This window comes from Phaseolus vulgaris, chromosome 4 (genome assembly GCF_051622355.1).
Source record: "Phaseolus vulgaris cultivar YP4 chromosome 4, ASM5162235v1, whole genome shotgun sequence".
NCBI lineage: Eukaryota > Viridiplantae > Streptophyta > Magnoliopsida > Fabales > Fabaceae > Phaseolus > Phaseolus vulgaris.
Genome location: NC_143501.1, coordinates 48,722,454 through 48,744,171, shown reverse-complemented (window position 1 = coordinate 48,744,171; position 21,718 = coordinate 48,722,454). Strand labels below are relative to the sequence as shown.

The window sequence follows — 21,718 nt, the reverse complement described above, 5'->3', positions numbered from 1 at the left end:
ATTTTAGCTAAACTTGTAAAAATGTGGTTAATCTCATAATTCAACATGGAGTCATGTTTATGAATCATTTCAAATGGTAGGTACAATGCATTCATATCTAATAAATCATCTTCATCACTTCTTCTATCTTCTCAACACATAATTGAATAAATACTAAAATTCACTTTCACATGTAAAAGCGATGGGGTATTGTCGAGTTTGTACAACTTTTTTTTGGAGCATTAAGGCTTTGCCTACGACCCAGGTTTTGACATGGATGGTGCTGGAAAACAAGATTGCTACTAAAGTTAATTTGACACAACGCGGTGTGGTGGTTGATGGTATTGTTTTTTGTTTAGTCATTTACTTTTTGACTGTAGAATTGTTTGACTTATTTGGGTTCAATGTTTCTCATGGTTAGGAGTGTCGTCGGTTGCTCCCATTGATCCTATTGCTCATTTCATGCAGTTTTGTAATGCACCTAAGCCTTTCAACTCTGTTCTGCAAAGTGTGTGGATCTCGATGGTTAGAGAGATTTGGAGTCATAAGAACAATGTCATATTTAAAGGTGGTGTGGTGATCATTATGAATTTTCATTTTGACTCAATTGAAAGCTTGATCTTCGATAACTTCTAAAATCTCCTCTGCTTGCTTCTCTTTCTCTGATTGATGTCTTGCCCCTTTATCTTGTTTGAATTCTATATAAGTTGTCTGTTTTTATTTAGGTTGGTAGGTATCTTTATTTTGTTGGATGGTGGTTTTGTGGGATGGTGGGTTGGTTGTTGATATAGGTGGTTAAGGTTTGTTGTTTTGATGTTCCTTGATAAGTTTGGAGTATGTTTCTACTGGGTTTGTAGTGTTATATTAGTTTTGATTTTTGTCCCGTGTTAGTTGGGTGTCTGAGAAGATGTACTATATTTTATAAGTATGTATAAGGGTTGAACCATCCCTAAAGTGATTCTAGTTATTAAATTTTTATTGCTGATAAAAAAAACATTCACATGTGAAAAGATTAAAGAAATGATGAGATAAACTAAATATAAAAATTAAGTTATTTGAATTAAGAAAAAAAAGTTAAAAGTGAATGAAAATAAGAAAAAGGTTATTAAATTGAATCATATTACTTAATCTATACAACTTTATTTTTATTTTATATTAAATTGAAATCATACTTATTATCTAATTATATAAAATTTCATTTAAATGGAAGTATGTACAACTTAATTTTAGATTTTTTTTCATTTTAAAAAATATCAAATGAAATTATATCGTTTTTGATAAAAAAAAGGTTGAATTCAGTTGGAATGCTTTGGGTGTAATAATTAATTAAAGAGAATTTGCATTGTGAAATTAGTGCAATTGAAATTGACTTTGAAATTCTGACACCACGTGGTGAAGCATAGATAGAGAGAAAGATGCCTTTGATTCAAACAGGGATCTGAGTGAAAAGACTGATAACATATTTCACTATCACACAACACTCTTCATTTTAAAAAATTATAATTTTTTAAATATCTTTTACATAAAAGATAAAAATATATTTATTTATTATATAGATTTAAAAAATAAAATTAAGATATTGTTAATACTTAATATTTTTTATATTTTTCTATATGTGAAATACATGAATAAAATAAATAACAAACTCTTTAATTATTATTGAGCTTTGAGCTTTTTCAGCTGTACTTATTGTATTTTGTTTTAATAAATTTTTGTTTATTGAACTGGAATGATTGAAATTAGTTTTTCTTTTTATAAAAATATTTATGTTAGATATTATTATGCAAATAAAAATTAATTTGAAATTATTTGATTGTTTATGCAATTAATTTGAAAAAATTGTTGTTTAATTCAAAATTTAGGATTCAGTGCATAAACAGAATTCCTTTGAACCAATTGGTGAGCATGAGTTTTGTTGGTGCAAAAAGCAAATTTAGTTGAAATTGGAGGAAGGAAAATGCACATCCTTACATTTGAGAAATTTTGATAAGGGAACCAAGTTTTGAATTAGGTTTTTATTGCAAAATGGCGTAATTTTATTTCATATTTTCTTAATTGTGAAGAAAAATTATTCTAAAATTGGGTAAGTTGTTATATATGATTTTATCTTTATTTTATATTAAACTGAAGTCTTCTTATATATATAACTTGAATTATATCAATTTCCACTTAAATCTTAATTTTTAGTATGTTTGCAATTTTAAATTTTTTTTTATTTTAAGAAATAACAAATGTAATTACACCGTTTTAAGAAATAAATAGTTGAATTCAATTGCAATGCTAATTTTTTTTATAAAAACTCTGATCTTGGGTATTACCGGTATTTCTATGAACATGACTACTATCACATAAAAAAATATTATTAAAAAATTAAACTAAAATATATTAAAATATATATATATATAAATAATTTATATTATTAATAAAAAATTCAAAAAAATTAAAATGGATGTTAATTTGCATTTTAAAATTCGTACAATTGAAATAGACTTTGAATTCTGACACCACGTGAAGTAGAGACAGAAACATGCCTTTGATTTTTGGAATTCAAATATGTGGCTGCAAAACTCACACAAGATTTCAGAGGATCGTGTAAGATTTCTCTCATTCACTTTGTTCTATTTTTTATTTTAGTTATGAGATTTAGTCTTGAATTAAATTATCAGAAAATTATTGTTTATTGAAGATTAATTGTTAGCTTATTTACTTTGTTTTATATTTCTAGTGGTAATTCTAAATATATTATTTAGATTATCTTGTCTTTCAAAAGTGTTTTTCTCTTTGTCATATTTACATTCTTGTCACATTTTTACTTTCTTTGATTTAACCTATTCTTTTATTTTGCTTTTCTAATTTGTCTTTAAACTTTTTAAATTTTTTTAAGAATTTTATTTTCTTAACCTCTTGAGTTGAGTTTAGATTGGTTACAAGTGAATGTAAAATTCTTAATGAATTCATTGAGAGTTTTTTTAACAATCAAAGAGGAATCGGAGTGAAAGTACTTAATCTTTCAAGAATAGATAGTGAATTGAGTATAAATATTTAATAAGTGGCGAGGTCCATTTTATATATATTTTTAAAATTTTTTTATTTTTAAAATTTTGTGTGTGTTAATATTGCTTGCACCAAAACAATTGGAGTCTTGTTAAGAAGAGCATTCACTGCATATTAAACTGTCGGCAACATTCTTTTCATTCTTATTTATAATGAAGAAAATATCTAACAATAAGAAAAGAATTATATTTAATAATAAATAATGTTTGATAAAATATATTTCTATCAAATCATATAATATCTTTTATTTAAGATAATATTTAAACTATATCTCTAAATAAATAAATAAATAAATATATATAATACAAAAATGAATGAATATTATTTGATTATAACTAAAATGATACCGAAATTAAATCATATCTAAATTTAAAATTTTATATAATATATAAGAAATCGTTGTTTTACAAATTTAAATACAACACAGTTAACATCACACAACCAACTGAAATATCATGAAACAATTTAGAAATCATCATTAATAGCACAACTTTTAAATGAGTATGGAGTTTGTGATCTAAAGATACTTGTCCTCATATTTGTAGACAGAATCCAAATACACAAATATCCAAAGTATAATTGTTGGCATAGAAGTTGGTCTCTTTGTATAAGACATTAGAAAGATAAAGAAGCATTAAGGGAGATATGAAGTACAAAGTCAATCTTTCCATTTATCCATAAAAACTAAATTCCAAAATCACTTCACTTTCATGCACACCAAACAAGTACTTCTTTCTTTCTTTCATTCAACCACACATTAATGTACTTCTGCTTTACTTGTTTCATCTTCTAACTTTTCTTTTCCTCAGATCTTCTTTATCTGCATTCTCTCTGCAGAAGTTTCCAACACAACTCATTTCTCTTCATTGGATCCACACCATCACAAACTAAGGTACCTCTCTCTCATTCTATTTTTATTTTTCATCTTTTGAGTATTGCTGTTGTTGTCTCAAAAGTTTGTTATGTTGTCTTGTTCAATGTGTTTATGGAATATGGGAGACTCTAAAGTCTTAATTTTACACCTGATTTCTTGAATCACTGTAACTTCAAAAACTGTGTTGTTTATTCATACTCTATTTCAGAACCAGTTTTTCTTATGAACAGTTCTACCTACACCAGATAAAGAAAAAGCAAGTTGCAGACATGTGAATTTATAAATCTATCAAAAAAATATGACCAGAATATTCATTTTGTATCTATTCTTCAACAATAGTATAAAAGAAAATTATAGTTTATTCTGCAGCTACCAAATCCCACTAAGTAAGTAACTGCCCTAATCTTTTATCGCATTTTCTACAGATTTTTTAGGTGTACACATTAATTACTAAGATAGTTAAAATTATAAGATCTCTTAATCTTTTTAATTCTGTTAGAGATTATAGTAATAATAGTTTTAACTTAAAATTGTTAGTAATTATATCAAGAGTTTCAGAAAGTTAGTATGTTTAAATAAAAACAAAAAAAAATAATTAGTTATTATATTTACTGTTTATTAGATATTATTTTAGAAATTAAAAAAGTTATTAATTTTTAAATTAATTTTTATTATTTATAAATTATTTTTAAATTAGTATCAAAGTTTTTTTTATTAAATTTAAAATTAATAATTAAAACTTGATAACTAATTAGATATCAATTTAAAAATTATTTATTAATAATAGAAATTAATTTAAAAAATAATAATTTTTTAATTTTAAAATTATTATCTAATTTATTTAATATAATAACTAATTATTTTTAATTTATAAAATTAATTTTTATTTAATAATTTTTTTTAGTGTTATTTTAAAATAAAAATGTTTGTGTAGGATCACTTTTTGGCTGGCAGCACAAGAATCTGGCCCCAACCCATGTGATATTGATTTTAATCTGTCATTTGTCAAGCTATTTAATTTTTTATGGAAAGAAAGGTGTTTTCATGTTTGGGTTGAGATATTTAATCTCTTTAGCAAATTTTCTCTTTCTACATTTGATTTCTATATTTGGTATAACCTTTTAAAATATGCACATTACAAAACAATAAGCATCCTTAGAAGATCATGAAATAATAATGATACGTGTTTGTTTATCATCTAGATCACCTGCAAAATTGTCGATAAATCCAATCAAATGAATATTTTTGTCTTTTTTTTTGTAAAATACCCCAAAATTACGAGTTTCTTGAAAATAGAAAAAAAAATCTTTCAACAAAGGTAACTTAATAGGGTTTTTCATGTACTTGCTAATCAGACTCAGAGAATAATGATGTCTTACAGTAAGATACAATTAAAAATAACTTGCTCAATCATGTGTGAATAGAGTAAAAAGTATATTTAAGTTCAAATTGATTTGTGTGACATTATATATATATATATATGTGTTTTTATTTTTGTAATATTTAGTCTATTTAAGCTTGCATTTAAATAATTATATGAAAATACATTAAATTGATACATGTTATGATTAGATTGGATGATTTGAGACCACATAGGTGAGATGATATATTGATTTTGTAATAATAAGTAAACAAATTTATGTTTGAAAAGAAAAGAGATACATTTGTTTCACTGATAAAGTCAAATTATGTAAATTAAGATATTAAGTAGTAAAAAATTGAAGAAAAGTTTTTGTATGAGACACATTTGTAAGCATAAGGTGATTTATACAATAAACTTACTTTAACTTTTGAAGTTGAGACTTGAGTGTAGATAAAAAAATGTTTGGTACGAGTCATATGTTAGTCTTTCTAGTACATACTTAAACAAGTTTTCCTAGACTTCAGTTTGTTATTCTTTATTTTGCATCCATTTGAACTTAGGTGTACATGTTGATCTAAAGTTTTGAAATGGATTAGATAGAGTTTCAAAAAATAATGCTGCATTAATATATGCTTGAATTGTACATTTATCATAATTTCAATAACTTATCTTTCTATATGTTTATAATGTAAAATATATATGTTTATAATTTGGTTGTATGGGTTGTTGCATAAATTCTACAAAACGTGAATCAATTCAAGACCTGAATCATCGAATTTTCGTTTAACAAGTATGATTTATTGATTGCATGAAGTATAAATTTGCTTTCTATTCTATTTTAACGTTCCAAGCCATCATTCACTCTGCAATCACCCATATCTCTTTTGTAGCAGGAAATTATGTCCATGACTTGACAAAGCCTTGATTACCTTAAGATCATATAAGGAATACTCCAAACATTCTCCATTTTTAATAAAGAAAAATTAGAAATGTTACCTCAAGCATTAACTATTCCTACAATACTCTTTGTGATATTCATATTTATCTTATCAATTGTTGTGTTAAAACCAAAACAAGGCCAAGATCATGGAAAACATCCACCAGGTCCCAACACCCTACCAATTATTGGTCATCTCCACATGCTAGGGAAACTACCACACCACACCCTTCAATCCCTTGCAGCATTTTATGGACCTATAATGTCCTTAAAGCTAGGACAAGTTCCAACCATTGTGATATCCTCACCTGAAATAGCCGAACTATTCCTCAAGACCCATGACATTACTTTTGCTTTTAGGTCTAAAAGCATCTCATCCAACTCTATTTCCTATGGTGGCAAGGGCTTAATATTCTCTGAGAATGGTCCCTACTGGCGCATCATGAGGAAACTGTGCACAGTACAACTTCTGATTGCATCAAAAGTTGAGATGTTTTCTCCTTTGAGAAATGAGCAGTTGGCAGAGTTTGTTAGGTTTCTCCAGAAAATAGCATCATCGCGTGAGGTTATAGATCTTAGTGATACTGCAGGGAATATCATCGAGAATGTCACATTTAAAATGATCTTTGGTTGCAGTAAGGACGATAGATTTGATGTAAAGAACCTTGTTCGTGAACTATTGGACTTGGTAGGAACTTTCAATGTTGCAGATTATTTACCTTGGCTACGTATGTTTGATCTTCAGGTATGAAATGCTACTAGATATTGTAAACACTTGGCATGTCCTGTATCATATTACTTTTTATTCTGAACATGTAGTCGTGTTGCATATTTTGTTAATGATCTTTCATAGTTTAGATTTTATTGTTATTTTGATGGTTAAATTATATTGTCCTTAGAATTAAACAATTCAAGCTTCTTCTACCAGCACAGTGTAACATAATTGACATATAACATTGTTCTTTAATCATGTGGTAAGAAATTTGATCTTGAGGTCTATCATCTATGAATATGAAAAAACATTGGTTAAAAGATATTAATTCCTTAAGTAGTAGTGTCCTAAACAAGATTGTCTTTGAAGGACAAAACCTATGCTGAATAAAAATTCATACTAGGAAGTTCGTCCAAACTAACAATTTGATTTAATTTTCGGATGTAACTTTCATTTCATTCACTTATTTATTTATGACTTATGATTTTACCCTTAAACCATGAGATATTAATTCAATCATTGTTATATCAGGGACTAGTAAGACGATTAAAGAAAGTGAGCAAATCATTTGACGTAGTCTTGGAGCAAATTATCAGAGACCATGAACAATATTCTGATAAAGAAGATAAAGGCCAAAAGGACTTTGTGGACATACTCCTTGCACTTATACATCAACCCATGGATCCTCACGATGAACATGGTCCTGTGGTTGAAAGAACGCATATCAAGGCTGTCGTGATGACTATGATTATTACAGGAATTAACACATCTTCCATAACGGTTGAGTGGGCGATGTCAGAACTCTTAAAGCATCCAAGGGTGATGAAGAAAGTTCAAGATGAGTTGGAAAGTGTAGTGGGAATGAAAAGAAAGGTGGAAGAGACTGATATGGAAAAATTGCCTTATTTGGACTTAGTGGTGAAGGAGACACTAAGATTGTACCCTGTTGTACCTTTGCTAGTACCTCGTGAGTGTAGAGAAGATGTTACTATAGATGGTTATTTTATAAAGAAAAATTCAAGGTTGATAGTGAATGCATGGGCTCTGGGGAGAGATCCTAAAGTTTGGTCAGATAATGCTGAAATGTTTTATCCTGAAAGATTTACCAACAACAATGTGGACATAAAAGGATTTGACTTTAGACTCATACCATTTGGTTCTGGTCGTAGAGGGTGTCCTGGGATTCATTTGGGTCTAGCCACTGTTAAGATTGTTCTTGCTCAATTGGTTCATTGCTTCAATTGGGAACTTCCATCAGGCATGTCCCCTGATGAGTTGGACATGACTGAGAAATTTGGTCTCACAATGCCAAGGAGTAAGCATTTGCTAGCTGTGCCAACTTATCGCCTAACAGGTGAAGTTGGAATGGATTAAACCCGGAAAATGATACTTTGACAATCGTTAGAGTTGTATACAACTCTTGATGTGATAGATTTAGAAATAAATATATATGTATATAATAAAGGGTAAGTTTGGAATTAAATGATATGAAAAAGTATTAAAATAATAGTATTGAGAGTTGTAATGTGATTATATAAAAAATGTGAGTTGCCAACGTATCATTACAAACTAAACCCATTGCTCTAATTGTTGTGGTGTTAATGGTACAAAAAGACAACACGTTCGTCACTGTGTCTGTTGAGTTTTGGCTGAGATTTGAGCCCCAAATTCGTCTCACAAGATTTGCAATAAATTTTTTATTCATCACTGTCAGGGCTGAAAGGAAGATTCGTTTGTCTGCGAAACTGTTTGATTTTTTTCGTTGGTGAATACTCATTCGTTTCACCTGAAATTTGTCGCCTTTTGTCAAAAATTCAGTGGAGATTCTTACGTGGAATTTTAGGAAAAAACTATTTCGGGAGGATTTTTCAGGAATTTTGTGCAAACCAAGGCTATCCTCTACCAAAATTTGTGAAATTTCGCCCTACTTTCTGCAATTTTATTCCGGGTTCCCTATGGCGCTAAAAAAATTCACACAAGTACTTCCATATGTTGTTTGCACCCAAGTAAGGAGGCACGTCCATAAACAAAACCCAAAAAGAAGATACGGGGAAGAAAAGCCAGAACGTTTTGTTTACGAAAAACCAGTTTTTTTCACTCTCAGTCTGAGACTTACTACGCCTTACTCCTTGGGTATTTTTGTCTGAAATTATTACCAGACGTTCGTCACTGTGTTTGTTGAGTTTTGGCTGAGATTTGAGCCCCAAATTCATCCCACAAGATTCGCAATAAATTTTTTATTCATCACTGCTAGGGCTGAAAGGAAGGTTTGTTTGTGTGCGAAACTGTTTGATTTTTTTCGTGGGTGAATACTCATCCGTTTGGCCTTAAATTTGTCGCGTTTTTTCCCAAATTCAGTGGAGATTCTTATGTAGAATGTTAGGAAAAAAAATTTCTGGAGGATTTTTCAGAAATTTTGTGCAAACCAAGGCTATCCTCTACCAAAACTTGTGAAATTTCGCCCTACTTTCTGCAATTTTATTCCGAGTCCGTATTGCGCTTATAATATTCACACAAGCACTTTCATATGTTACTTGCACCCAGATAAGGAGGCACGTCAATAAACAATTCACAAAAAGAACATACGGGGAAGAAAAGCCAAGACGTTTTGTTTTAGGGAAAACCAGATTTGTTCATTCTCGATCTGGGACTTACTACGCCTTAATCCTTGGGTATTTTGGTCTGAAATTTTTACCAGACGTTCGTCACTGTGTCTATTGAGTTTTGGCTGATATTTCACCACCAGATTTGTCCCACAAGATTGGCAATAAATATTTTATTCATCACTGCCAGGGCTGAAAGGAAGGTTCGTTTGTGTGCGAAACTGTTTGATTTTTTTCGTGGGTGAATACTCATCCGTTTGACCTTAAATTTGTCGCGTTTTGACCCAAATTCAGTGAATATTTTTACGTTGAATTTCAGGAGGAAACTATTTCGGGAGGATTTTTCAGAAATTTTGTGCAAACCAAGGCTCTCCTCTACCAAAACTTGTGAAATTTCGCCCTACTTTCTGCAATTTTATTCCGTGTTCGTATTGCGCTGAAAAAATTCACACAAGTACTTCCATATGTTGTTTGCACCCAAGTAAGGAGGAACGTCCATAAAAAAATCACAAAAAGAAGATACGGGAAAGAAAAACCAGGACGTTTTGTTTTCGGAAAACCAGTTTTGTTCACTCTCGGTTTGGGACTTTCTACGCGTTATTCCTTGGGTATTCCAGGTAAGTCCCAGACCGAGAGTGAACAAAACTTGTTTTCCGAAAACAAAAGTTCCTCGCTTTTTTTCTCCGTATCTTCTTTTTGTGATTTGTTTATGGATGTACATACAAACCTGGGTGCAAAAAACATATGAAAGTAGTTGTGTGAATTTTTTCAGCACAATACGGACCCGAATCAAAATTGCAGAAAGGAGGGCGAAATTTCACTACTTTTGGTAGAGGATAGCCTTGGTTTGAACAAAATTTATGAAAAATCCTCCAGAAATAGTTTTTTTTTTCTGAAATTCCACGTAAGAATCTCCACTGAATTTGGGACTAAACGCGAAAATTTTTAGATCTAACAGATGAGTATTCACCCATAAAAAAAATTAAACAGTTTTGCAAACAAACGAACCTTCCTTTCAGCCTTGACAGTGATGAATAAAATATGTATTGACAATCTTGTGGGACGAATATGGGGCTCAAATCACAGCCAAAACTCAACAGTCAGAGTGACGAACGTCTGGAAAAAATTTCAGACCAAAATACCCAAGGAGTAAAGCGTAGTAAGTCCCAGACCGAGACTGAACAAAACTGGTTTTCCGAAAACAAAACATTTTGGCTTTTCTACCACGTATCTTCATTTTGTGATTTGTTGATGGACATGCCTCCTCACCTGGGTGCAAACAACATATAAAAGTAGTTGTGTGAATTTTTTCAGCGCAATACGTACCCGGAATAAAATTGCAGAAAGTAGGGCAAAATTTCACAAGTTTTTGTACAGGATAGCCTTGGGTTGCACAAAATTTCTGAAAAATCCTCCCGAAATAGTTTTTCCTGAAATTCCACGTAAGAATCTGAACTGAATTTGGGAGAAAACGCGACAAATTTCAGGTCAAACGGATGAGTATTCAGTGACGAAAAAAATCAACCACTTTCACACAAAAACTAACCTTCCTTTCAGCACTGACAGTGATGAATAAAAAATTTATTCCTAATCTTGTGGGACGAATCTGGGGCTCAAATCTCAGCCCCAACTCAACGGAAACAGTGACGAACGTCTGGTACAAATTTCAGACCAAAATACCCAAGGAGTAAGGCGTAGTAAGTCGTGAACAAAACTTGTTTTCCGAAAACAAAACTCCTGGCGTTTTTCCCCCGTACCTTCTTTTTGTGATTTTTTAATGGACGTGCCTCCTTACCTGGGCGCAAACAACATATGAAAGTACTTGTGTGAATTTTTTTCAGCGCAATACGGACCCAGAATAAAATTTCAGAAAGTAGGGTGAAATTTGACAAATTTCAGGTCAAACGGATGAGTATTCGTCCACGAAAAAAATTAAACATTTTCACACACAAACGAACCTTCCTTTCAGTCCTGTCAGGGATGAATGAAAAATTTATTTCCAATCCTGTGGGACAAATCTAGGGCTCAAATCTCAGCCAAAATTCGGTAGAAACGGTGAAAAACGTTTGATAAAAATTTCAGACCAAAATACCCAAGGAGTAAGGCATAGTAAGTCCCAGACCGAGGGTGAACAAAACTGGTTTTCCGAAAACAAATTGTCATGGCTTTTCTCCCCCATATCTTCTTTTTGTGATTTTTTTTATGGACGTGCGTCCTTACCTGAGTGCAAACAACATATGAAAGTACTTGTGTGAAATTTTTCAGCGCAATACAGACCCTGTATAAAATTTCAGAAAGTAGGGCGAAATTTCACAAGTTTCGGTAGAGGATAGCTATGGTTTGCACAAAATTTCTGAAAAATTATCCCGAAATAGTTTTTTCCTGAAATTCCACGTAAGAATCTCCACTGAATTTGGGACAAAACGCGACAAATTTCAGGTCAAGCGGATGAGTATTCGCCCACAAAAAAATCAAACAGTTTAACACACAAACGAACCTTCCTTTCAATCCTGACAGTGTTGAATAAAAAATTTATTGCCAATCTTTTGGGACAAATCTAGCGCTCAAATCTCTTCCAAAACTCAACGGAAACAGTGACGAACGTCTGATAAAAATTTTAGACCAAAATACAAAACGAGTAAGGCGTAGTAAGTCCCAGACCGAGAGTGAACAAATTTGGTTTTCTGAAAACAAAACATTCTGGCTTTTCTTCTTTTTGTGATTTTTTTATGGACATGCCTCCTCACGTGGGTTCAAACAACATATGAAAGTACTTGTGTGATTTTTTTCAGTGCAATACGGACCCGGAATAAAACTGCAGAAAGTAGGGCGAAATTTCACAAGTTTTGGTAGAGGATAGGCATGGTTTGGACAAAATTTCTGAAAAATCGTCCCGAAATTGTTTTCTCCTGAAATTCCACGTACGAATCTGCATTGAGTTTGGGACAAAACGCGACAAATTTCAGGTCAAATGGATGAGTATTCAGCCACGAAAAAATTCAAACAGTTTCGCCCAGGAACCAATAGTTTCTCACACACAAACGAACCTTCCTTTCAGTCCTGGCAGTGATGAATAAAAAATTTGTTGCGAATCTTGTGGGACGAATCTGGGGCTCATATCCCAGCCAAAACTGAGTAGACACGGTGAAGAACGTCTGGTAAAAATTTTAGACCAAAATACCCAAGAAGTACGGCGTAGTAGGTCCGAGACCGAGGGTGAAGAAAACTGGTTTTCCGGAAACAAAACGTTCTAGCTTTTCTCCCCCGTATCTTCTTTTTGTGATTTTTTTATGGACGTGCCTCCTTACCTGGGTGAAAACAACATATGAAAGTACTTGTGGGAATTTTTTCAGCGCAATACGGACCCAGAATAAAATTTCAGAAAGTATGGCGAAATTTCACAAGTTTCGGTAGAGGATAAGCCTTGGTTTGCACAAAATTTCATAAAAATTCTCCCGAAATGGTTTTTTCCTGAAATTCCAGGTAAAATCTCCACTGAATTTAGGACAAAACGCGACAAATTTCAGGTCAAACGGATGAGTATTCGCCCACGAAAAAAATCAAACAGTTTCACACACAAGCGAACCTTCCTTTCAGTCCTGGAAGTGATGAATAAAAAATTTATTGCCAATTCTGTGGTTCGAATCTGGGGCTCAAATCTCTGCCAAAACTCAGTAGACACGGGGAAGAACGTCTGCTAAAAATTTCAGACCAAAATACCCATGGAGTAAGGCGTAGTAAGTCCCAGACCGAGGGTGAAAAAAACTGGTTTTTCGAAAACAAAACGTCCTGGCTTTTCTCCGCCGTTTCTTCTTTTTGTGATTTTTTTATGGACGTGCCTCCTTACCTGGTTGAAAACAACATATGAAAGTACTTGTGGGAATTTTTTCAGCAATACGGACCCAGAATAAAATTTCAGAAAGTATGGCGAAATTTCACAAGTTTCGGTAGAGGATAGCCTTGGTTTGCACAAAATTTCATAAAAATTCTCTCGAAATGGTTTTTTCCTGAAATTCAAGGTAAGAATCTCCACTGAATTTGGGACAAAACGCGACAAATTTCAGGTCAAACGAATGAGTATTCTCCCATGAAAAAAATCAAACAGTTTCACACACAAGCGAACCTTCTTTTCAGTCCTGGCAGTGATGAATAAAAAATTTATTGCCAATTCTGTGGTTCGAATCTGGGGCTCAAATCCCAGCCAAAACTCAGTAGACACGGGGGAAGAACGTCTGGTAAAAATTTCAGACCAAAATACCAATGGAGTAATGCGTAGTAAGTCCCAGACCGAGGGTGAAGAAAATTGGTTTTCCGAAAACAAAACGTCCTGGCTTTTCTCCCCCGTATCTTCTTTTTTGTGATTTTTTTATGGACGTGCCTCCTTACCTGGGTGCAAACAACAAATGAAAGTACTTGTGTGAATTTTTTCAGCGCAATACGGACCAAGAATAAAATTTCAGAAAGTAGGGCGAAATTTCTCAAGTTTCGGTAGAGGATAGCTTTGGTTTGCACAAAATTTCTTAAAAATTCTCCCGAAATGGTTTTTTCCTGAAATTCCACGTAAGAATCTCCACTGAATTTGGGATAAAACGCGACAAATTTCAGGTCAAACAGATGAGTATTCGCCCACGAAAAAAATCAAACAGTTTCACTCACATACGAAACATCCTTTCAGTCCTGGCAGTGATGAATAAAAAATTTATTGTCAGTCCTTTGGGACGAATTTGGGGCTCAAATACCAGCGAAAAATCAGTACACACGGTGTAGAACGTCTGGTAAAAATTTCAGACCAAAATACCCAAGGAGTAAGGCGTAGTAAGTCCCAGACCGATGGTGAACAAAATTGATTTTCCGAAAACAAAACGTCCTGGCTTTTCTTCCACGTATCTTCTTTTTGTGATTTTTTTATGGACGTGCATCCTTACCTGGGTGCAAGCAACATATGAAAGTACCAGTGTGAATTTTTTTCAGCGCAATACGGACCCAGAATAAAATTTCAGAAAGTAGGGCGAAATTTAACAAGTTTCGGTAGAGGATAGCCTTGGTTTACACAAAGTTTCTTAAAAATTGTCCCGAAATGGTTTTTTCCTAAAATTCCACGTAAGAATCTCCACTGAATTTGGGACAAATCGTGACAAATTTCAGGTCAAACGGATGAGTATTCGCCCACGAAAAAAATCAAACAATTTCACACACATACGAACCTTCCTTTCAGTCATGGCAGTGATGAACAAAAAATTTATTGGCAATCCTGTGGGACGAATCTAGGGCTCAAATCCCAGCCAAAACTTAGTATACACGGTGAAGAACGTCTGGTAAAAATTTCAGACCAAAATACCAAAGGAGTAAGGCATAGTAAGTCCTAAACCGAGGGTGAACAAAACTAGTTTTCCGAAAACAAAATGTCCTGGCTTTTCTCCCCCGTATCTTCTTTTTGTGATTTTTTATGGACGTGCCTCCTTCTTTGGGTGCAAGCAACATATGAAAGTACTTGTTTGAATTTTTTTCAACGCAATACGGACCCAGAATAAAATTTCAGAAAGTAGGGCGAAATTTCACAAGTTTCGGTAGAGGATAGCCTGGGTTTGCACAAAATATCTTAAAAATTCTCCCGAAATGGTTTTTTCCTGAAATTCCTCGTAAGAATCTCAATTGTATTTGGGAAAAAAAGCAAAAAATTTCAGGTCAAACGGATCAGTATTCACCCTCGAAAAAATCAAACAGTTTCACACTCAAATGAACCTTCCTTTCAGTCTGGCAGTGATGAATAAAGAATTTATTGCCAATCCTGTGGGACGAATCTGGGGCTCAAATCCCAGCCAAAACTCAGTAAACACGGTGAAGAACGTCTGGTAAAAATTTCAGACCAAAATACCCAAGGAGTAAGGCGTAGTAAGTCCCAGACCGAGGGTGAACAAAACTGGTTTTCCGAAAACAAAACGTCCTAGCTTTTCTCCCCCGTAGTTTTTTTTTGTTTTTTTTTTATGACCGTGCCTCCTTACATGTGTGCAAACAACATATGAAAGTACTTGTGTGAATTTTTTCAGCGCAACACAGACCCAGAATAAAATTTCAGGAAGTAGGGCGAAATTTCACAAGTTTCGGTAGAGGATAGCCTTGGTTTGCTAAACATTTCTTAAAAATTCTCCTGAAATGGTTTTTTTCCTGAAAATCCATGAAAGAATCTCCACTGAATTTGGGACAAAACGCGATAAATTTCAGGTCAAACGGATGAGTATTCGCCCACGAAAAATATCAAACAGTTTCACACACAAACGAACCTTCCTTTCAGTCCTGGCAGTGATAAATAAAAAATTTATTGCCAATCCTGTGGGACGAATCTGGGGCTCAAATCCCAGCCAAAACTCAGTAAACACGGTGAAGAACGTCTGGTAAAAATTTCAGACCAAAATACTCAAGGAGTAAGGCGTAGTAAGTCCCAGACCGAGGGTGAACAAAACTGGTTTTCTGAAAACAAAACGTCCTGGCTTTTCTCCCCCGTATCTTCTTTTTGTGATTTTTTATGGACGTGCCTCCTTCATTGGGTGCAAGCAACATATGAAAGTACTTGTGTGAATTTTTTTAAGCGCAATACGAACCCATAATAAAATTTCAGAAAGTAGGGCGAAATCTCACAAGTTTCGGTAGAGGATAGCCTTGGTTTGCACAAAATATCTTAAAAATTCTCCCGAAATGGTTTTTTCCTGAAATTCCACGTAAGAATCTCCATTGAATTTGGGACCAAACGCAACAAATTTCAGGTCAAACGGATGAGTATTCGCCCACGAAAAAAATCAACAGTTTCACACACAAACGAACCTTCCTTTCAGTCTGGCAGTGATGAATAAAGAATTTATTGCCAATCCTGTGGGACGAATCTGGGGCTCAAATCCCAGCCAAAACTCAGTAGACACGGTGAAGAACAACTGGTAAAAATCTCATACCAAAATACCCAAGGAGTAAGGTGTAGTAAGTCCCAGACCGAGGGTGAACAAAACTGGTTTTCCGAAAACAAAACGTCCTAGCTTTTCTCCCCCGTATCTTCTTTTTGTGATTTTTTTATGGACGTGCCTCCTTACCTGGGTGCAAGCAACATATGAAAGTACTAGTGTGAATTTTTTTCAGCGCAATACGGACCCAGAATAAAATTTCAGAAAGTAGGGCGAAATTTCACAAGTTTCTGTAGAGGATAACTTGGTTTGCACAAAATTTCTTAAAAATTTTCCGGAAATGGTTTTTTCCTGAAATTCCACGTAAGAATCTCCACTGAATTTGGGACAAAACGCGACAAATTTCAGGTCAAACGGGTGAGTATTCGCCCACGAAAAAAATCAAACAATTTTACACACATACGAACCTTCCTTTCAGTCATGGCAGTGATGAACAAAAAATTTATTGGCAATCCTGTGGGACGAATCTGGGGCTCAAATCCCAGCCAAAACTCAGTAGACACGGTGAAGAACTTCTGGTAAAAATTTCAGACCAAAATACTCAAGGAGTAAGGCGTAGTAAGTCCCAGACCGAGGGTGAACAAAACTGGTTTTCCGAAAACAAAACATCCTGGCTTTTCTCCCCCGTATCTTCTTTTTGTGATTTTTTATGGACGTGCCTCCTTCTTTGGGTGCAAGCAACATATGAAAGTACTTGTGTGAATTTTTTCATCGCAATAGGGACCCGGAATAATATTGCAAAAAGTATGGCGAAATTTCACAAGTTTTGGTAGAGCGCCTTGGTTTGCACAAAATTTCTGAAAAATCCTCCCGAAATAGTTTTTTTCTTGAAATTGCACGTAAGAATCTCCTCTGAATTTGATACAAAACGCGATATTTCAGGTCAAACGGATAAGTATTCACCAACAAAAAAAATCAAAACAGTTTGCCACACAAACGAACCTTCCCTCAGCCCTAACGGTGAAGAATAAAATATTTATTGCCAATCTGCTGGGATGAATTTGGGGCTCAAATCTAAGCCAAAACTCAATAGACACAGTGACGAACGTGTGGTAAAAATTTCAGACCAAAATACCCAAGGAGTAACGCGTAGTAAATCCCAGACCGAGAGTGAACAAAACTGGTTTTCCAAAAAAAAACGTCCTAACTTTTCTTTCCCGTATCTTCTTTTTGCGATTTGTTTATGGATGTGCCTCCCTACCTGGGTGCAAACAACATATGAAAGTACTTGTGTGAATTTTTTCAGCGCAATACGGATCCAGAATAAAATTGCAGAAAGTAGGACGAAATTTCACAAGTTTTGGTAGAAGATAGCCTTGGTTTAGGAAAAATTTCTGAAAAATCCTCCCGAAATAGTTTTTTCCTGAAATTCCAAGTAAGAATCTCCACTGAATTTGGGACAAAACGCGACAAATTTCAAGTCAAACGGATGAGTATTCACCCACGAAAAAAATGAAACAGTTTCCCACACAAACGAACCTTTCTTTCAGCCCTAGCGGTGATGAATAAAAAAATTATTGCCAATCTTATTGGACAATTCTGGGACTCAAATCTCAGCCAAAACTCAATAGACACAATGATAAACGTGTGGTAAAACTTTCATACCAAAATACCCAAGGAGTAAGGCGTAGTAAGTCCCAGACCGAGAGTGAAAAAAACTGGTTTTCCGAAAACAAAACGTCCTGCCTTTTCGTCCCCGTATCTTCTTTTTGCGATTTGTTTATGGAAGTGCCTCCTTACCTGGGTGCAAACAACATATGAAAGTACTTGTGTGAATTTTTTTAATGCAATACGAGCCCGGAATAAAATTGCAGAAAGTAGGATAGCCTTGGTTTTCACAAAATTTCTGAAAAATCCTCCCGAATTAGTTTCTTCCTTAAATTCCACGTAAGAATATCCACTGAATTTATGAAAAAACGCGACAAAAATTAGATCAAACAGACGAGTATTTACCCATGAAAAAAATAAAAGAGTTTCGCACAGAAACAAACCTTCGTTTAAGCCATTTGCAGTGATGAATACAAAATTTATTGCCAATCTTGTGGGACGAATCTGGGGATCAAATCTCAGCCAAAACACAACAAACATAGTGAGGAACGTCTGGTAAAAATTTCAGACCAAAATACCCAAGGAGTAAGGCGTAGTAAGTTTCAGACCGAGAGTGAACAAAATTTGTTTTCCGAAAACAAAACGTCCTGGCTTTTCTTTCCCGTATCTTCTTTTTGTGATATGTTTATGGATGTGCCTCCTTACCTGAGTGCAAACAACATATGAAAGTACTTGTGTGAATTTTTTCATAGCAATAGGGACCCGCAATAATATTGCAAAAAGTATGGCGAAATTTCAAAAGTTTTGGTAGATGATAGCCTTGGTTTGCACAAAATTTCTGAAAAATCCTCCCGAAATTGTTTTTTTCCTGAAATTCCACGTAAGAATCTCCCCTGAATTTGATACAAAACACGACAAATTTCAGGTCAAACGGATGAGTATTCACCAACAAAAAAAAATCATACAGTTTGTCACACAAACGAACCTTCCTTTCAGCCCTGGCAGTGATGAATAAAATATTTATTGCCAATCTGGTGGGATGAATCTGGGGCTCAAATCTCATCCAAAACTCAACACACATAGTGACGAACGTGTGGTAAAAATTTCAGACCAAAATACCCAAGAGTAACGCGTAGTAAATCCCAGACCGAGAGTGAACAAAACTGGTTTTCCGAAAACAAAACGTCCTGGCTTTTCTTTCCCGTATCTTCTTTTTGCGATTTGTTTATGGAAGTGCCTCCATACCTGGGTGCAAACAACATATGAAAGTACTTGTGTGGATTTTTTTAGCGCAATACGGATCCGGAATAAAATTGCAGAAAGTAGGGCGAAATTTCACAAGTTTTGGTAGAGGATAGCCTTGGTTTGCAAAAAAATTTGAAAAATCCTCCCGAAATAGTTTTATCCTGAAATTCCAAGTAAGAATCTCCACTGAATTTGTGACGAAACGCGACAAATTTCAGGTCAAACGGATGTGTATTCACCAACGAAAAAATAAAACAGTTTCCCACACAAACGAACCTTCCTTTCAGCCCTAGCGGTGATGAATAAAAAATTTATTGCCAATCTTATAAGACGAACGTCTGGTAAAAATTTCAGACCAAAATACCCAAAGAGTAAGGCGTAGTAAGTCAGAGATCGAGAGTTAAAAAAACAGGTTTTACGAAAACAAAACGTTGTGGCTTTTCTTCCCCGTATCTTCCTTTTGTAATTTTTTTTATGGACGTGCCTCCTTACCTGTGTGCAAACAACATCTGAAAGTACTTGTGTGAATTTTTTCAGCGCAATACGAACCTGGAATAAAATTGCAGAAAGTAGGGCAAAATTTCACAAGTTTTGGTAGAGGATAGCCCTGGTTCGCACAAAATTTCTGAAAAATCCTCCTGAAATGGTTTTTTCTGAAATCTACGTAAGAATGTCCGACAAAACCCAACAAATTTCAGGTCATACGAATGAGTATTCACCCATGAAAAAAATCGAACAGTTTTGCACACAAACGAACCTTCTTTTCACCCCTGGCAATGATGAATAAAAAATTTATTGTCAATCTTGTGGGTCGAATCTAGAGCTCAAATCTCATCCAAAACTCAACAGACACAGTGACGAACGTCTAGTAAAAATTTCAGACCAAAATACACAAGGAGTACGGCGTAGTACGTCCCACACCGAGAGTGAACAAAACTGGTTTTGTGAAAACAAAACATCCTGCCTTTTCTTTGCCGTATCTTCTTTTTATGATCTGTTTTTTGAACGTTCCTCCTTACTTGGGTGCAAACAACATATGAAAGTACTTGTGTGAATTTTTACAGAGCAATACGGAACCGAAATAAAATTGCAGAATGTAGGGCAAAATTTCACAAAGTTTGGTAGAGGATAGCCTTGGTTCGCACAAAATTTCTGAAAAATCCTCCCGATATAGTTTTTTCCTGAAATTCTACCTAAGAATCTCCACTAAATTTGGGACAAAACGCGACAAATTTCAGGTCAAAGGGATGAGTATTCACCCACGAAAAAAATCAAACAACTTCGCACACAAACGAACCTTTCTTTTTGCCTTGGCAGTGATGAATAGAAATTTATTTCCAATCTTGGGGGATGAATCTCAGCCTAAACTCAACAGATACAGTGACGAACGTCTGGTAAAAATTTCATACCAAAATACCCAAGGAGTGAAGCGTAGTAAGTCCCAGATCGAGAGTGAACAAAACTGGTTTTCCGATAACAAAACGTCCTGGCTTTTCTTCCCCGTATCTTCTTTTTGTGATTTGTTTATGGACGTGCCTCCTTACCTAGGTGCAAACAACATATGAAAGTACTAGTGTAAATTTTTTCAGCGCAATACGGACCCGGAATAAAATTGCAGAAAGTAGGTCGAAATTTCACAAGTTGTAGTAGAGGATAGCCTTGTTCGTACAAAATTTCTGAAAACTCCTCCTGGAATAGTTTTTTCATGAAATTTTACATAAGAATCTCCATTGAATTTGCGACAAAACGCGACAAATTTCAGGTCAAACAGATTAGTATTCACCCACGAATAAAATCAATCAGTTTCGCACACAAACGAACCTTCCTTTCAGCTCTAAAAGTGATGAATAAAAATTGATTGTCAATCTTGTGGGACGAATCTAGGGCTCAAACCTTAGCCAAAACTCAACAGACACAGTGACGAACGTCTGGTAAAAATTTCAGACCAAAACACCCAATGAGTAAGGCTTAGTAAGTACCATACCGAGAGTGCACAAAACTGGTTTTCCGAAAACAAAACTTCCAGGCTTTTCTTCTCCGTATCTTCTTTTTTGTGATTTGTTTATAGACGTGCCTCCTTACCTGGGTGAAAACAAAATATGAAAGTACTTCTGTGAATTTTTTTAGTGCAATACGTGCCTAGAACAAAATTGTTGAATGTAGGGTGAAATTTCTCAAATTTTGATAGAGGATAGCCTTCGTTTGCACAAAATTTGTGAAAAATTTTCCCGAAACAGTATTTTCATGAAGTTCCACTTAAGAATCTCCATTGAATTTGAGACAACATGCGACAAATTTCAGGTGAAACGATGAGTATTCACCCACGAAGAAAATCAAACAGTTTCGCACACAAACGAACCTTCCTTTCAGCCCTGGCAGTGATGAATAAAAAATTTATTTCCAATCTTGTGGGACGAATCTGGAGCTCAATTCTTAGCCAAAACTCAACACAC

General features: G+C 34.2%; 1 protein-coding gene across 3 annotated transcripts; it reads left to right on the top strand.

Moving 5' to 3' along the window:
* Positions 1-3,704: 3,704 nt before the first annotated feature.
* LOC137838040 (cytochrome P450 CYP736A12) lies at positions 3,705-8,626 on the top strand. 3 transcript variants are annotated; one of them, XM_068647252.2, is made up of 3 exons: positions 3,705-3,925; positions 6,164-6,952; positions 7,451-8,626. In XM_068647252.2, the coding sequence occupies exons 2-3, from the start codon at positions 6,260-6,262 to the stop codon at positions 8,291-8,293; spliced, it is 1,536 nt and encodes a 511-aa protein (XP_068503353.1). In that variant the 5' UTR covers positions 3,705-3,925; positions 6,164-6,259; the 3' UTR covers positions 8,294-8,626. The 3 variants fall into 3 exon arrangements, with proteins under 3 accessions (XP_068503353.1, XP_068503352.1, XP_090157814.1); XM_068647251.2 differs by having other exon boundaries at positions 6,161-6,952; XM_090301688.1 differs by having other exon boundaries at positions 3,715-3,925; positions 6,844-6,952.
* The last annotated feature ends 13,092 nt before the right edge of the window (positions 8,627-21,718 follow it).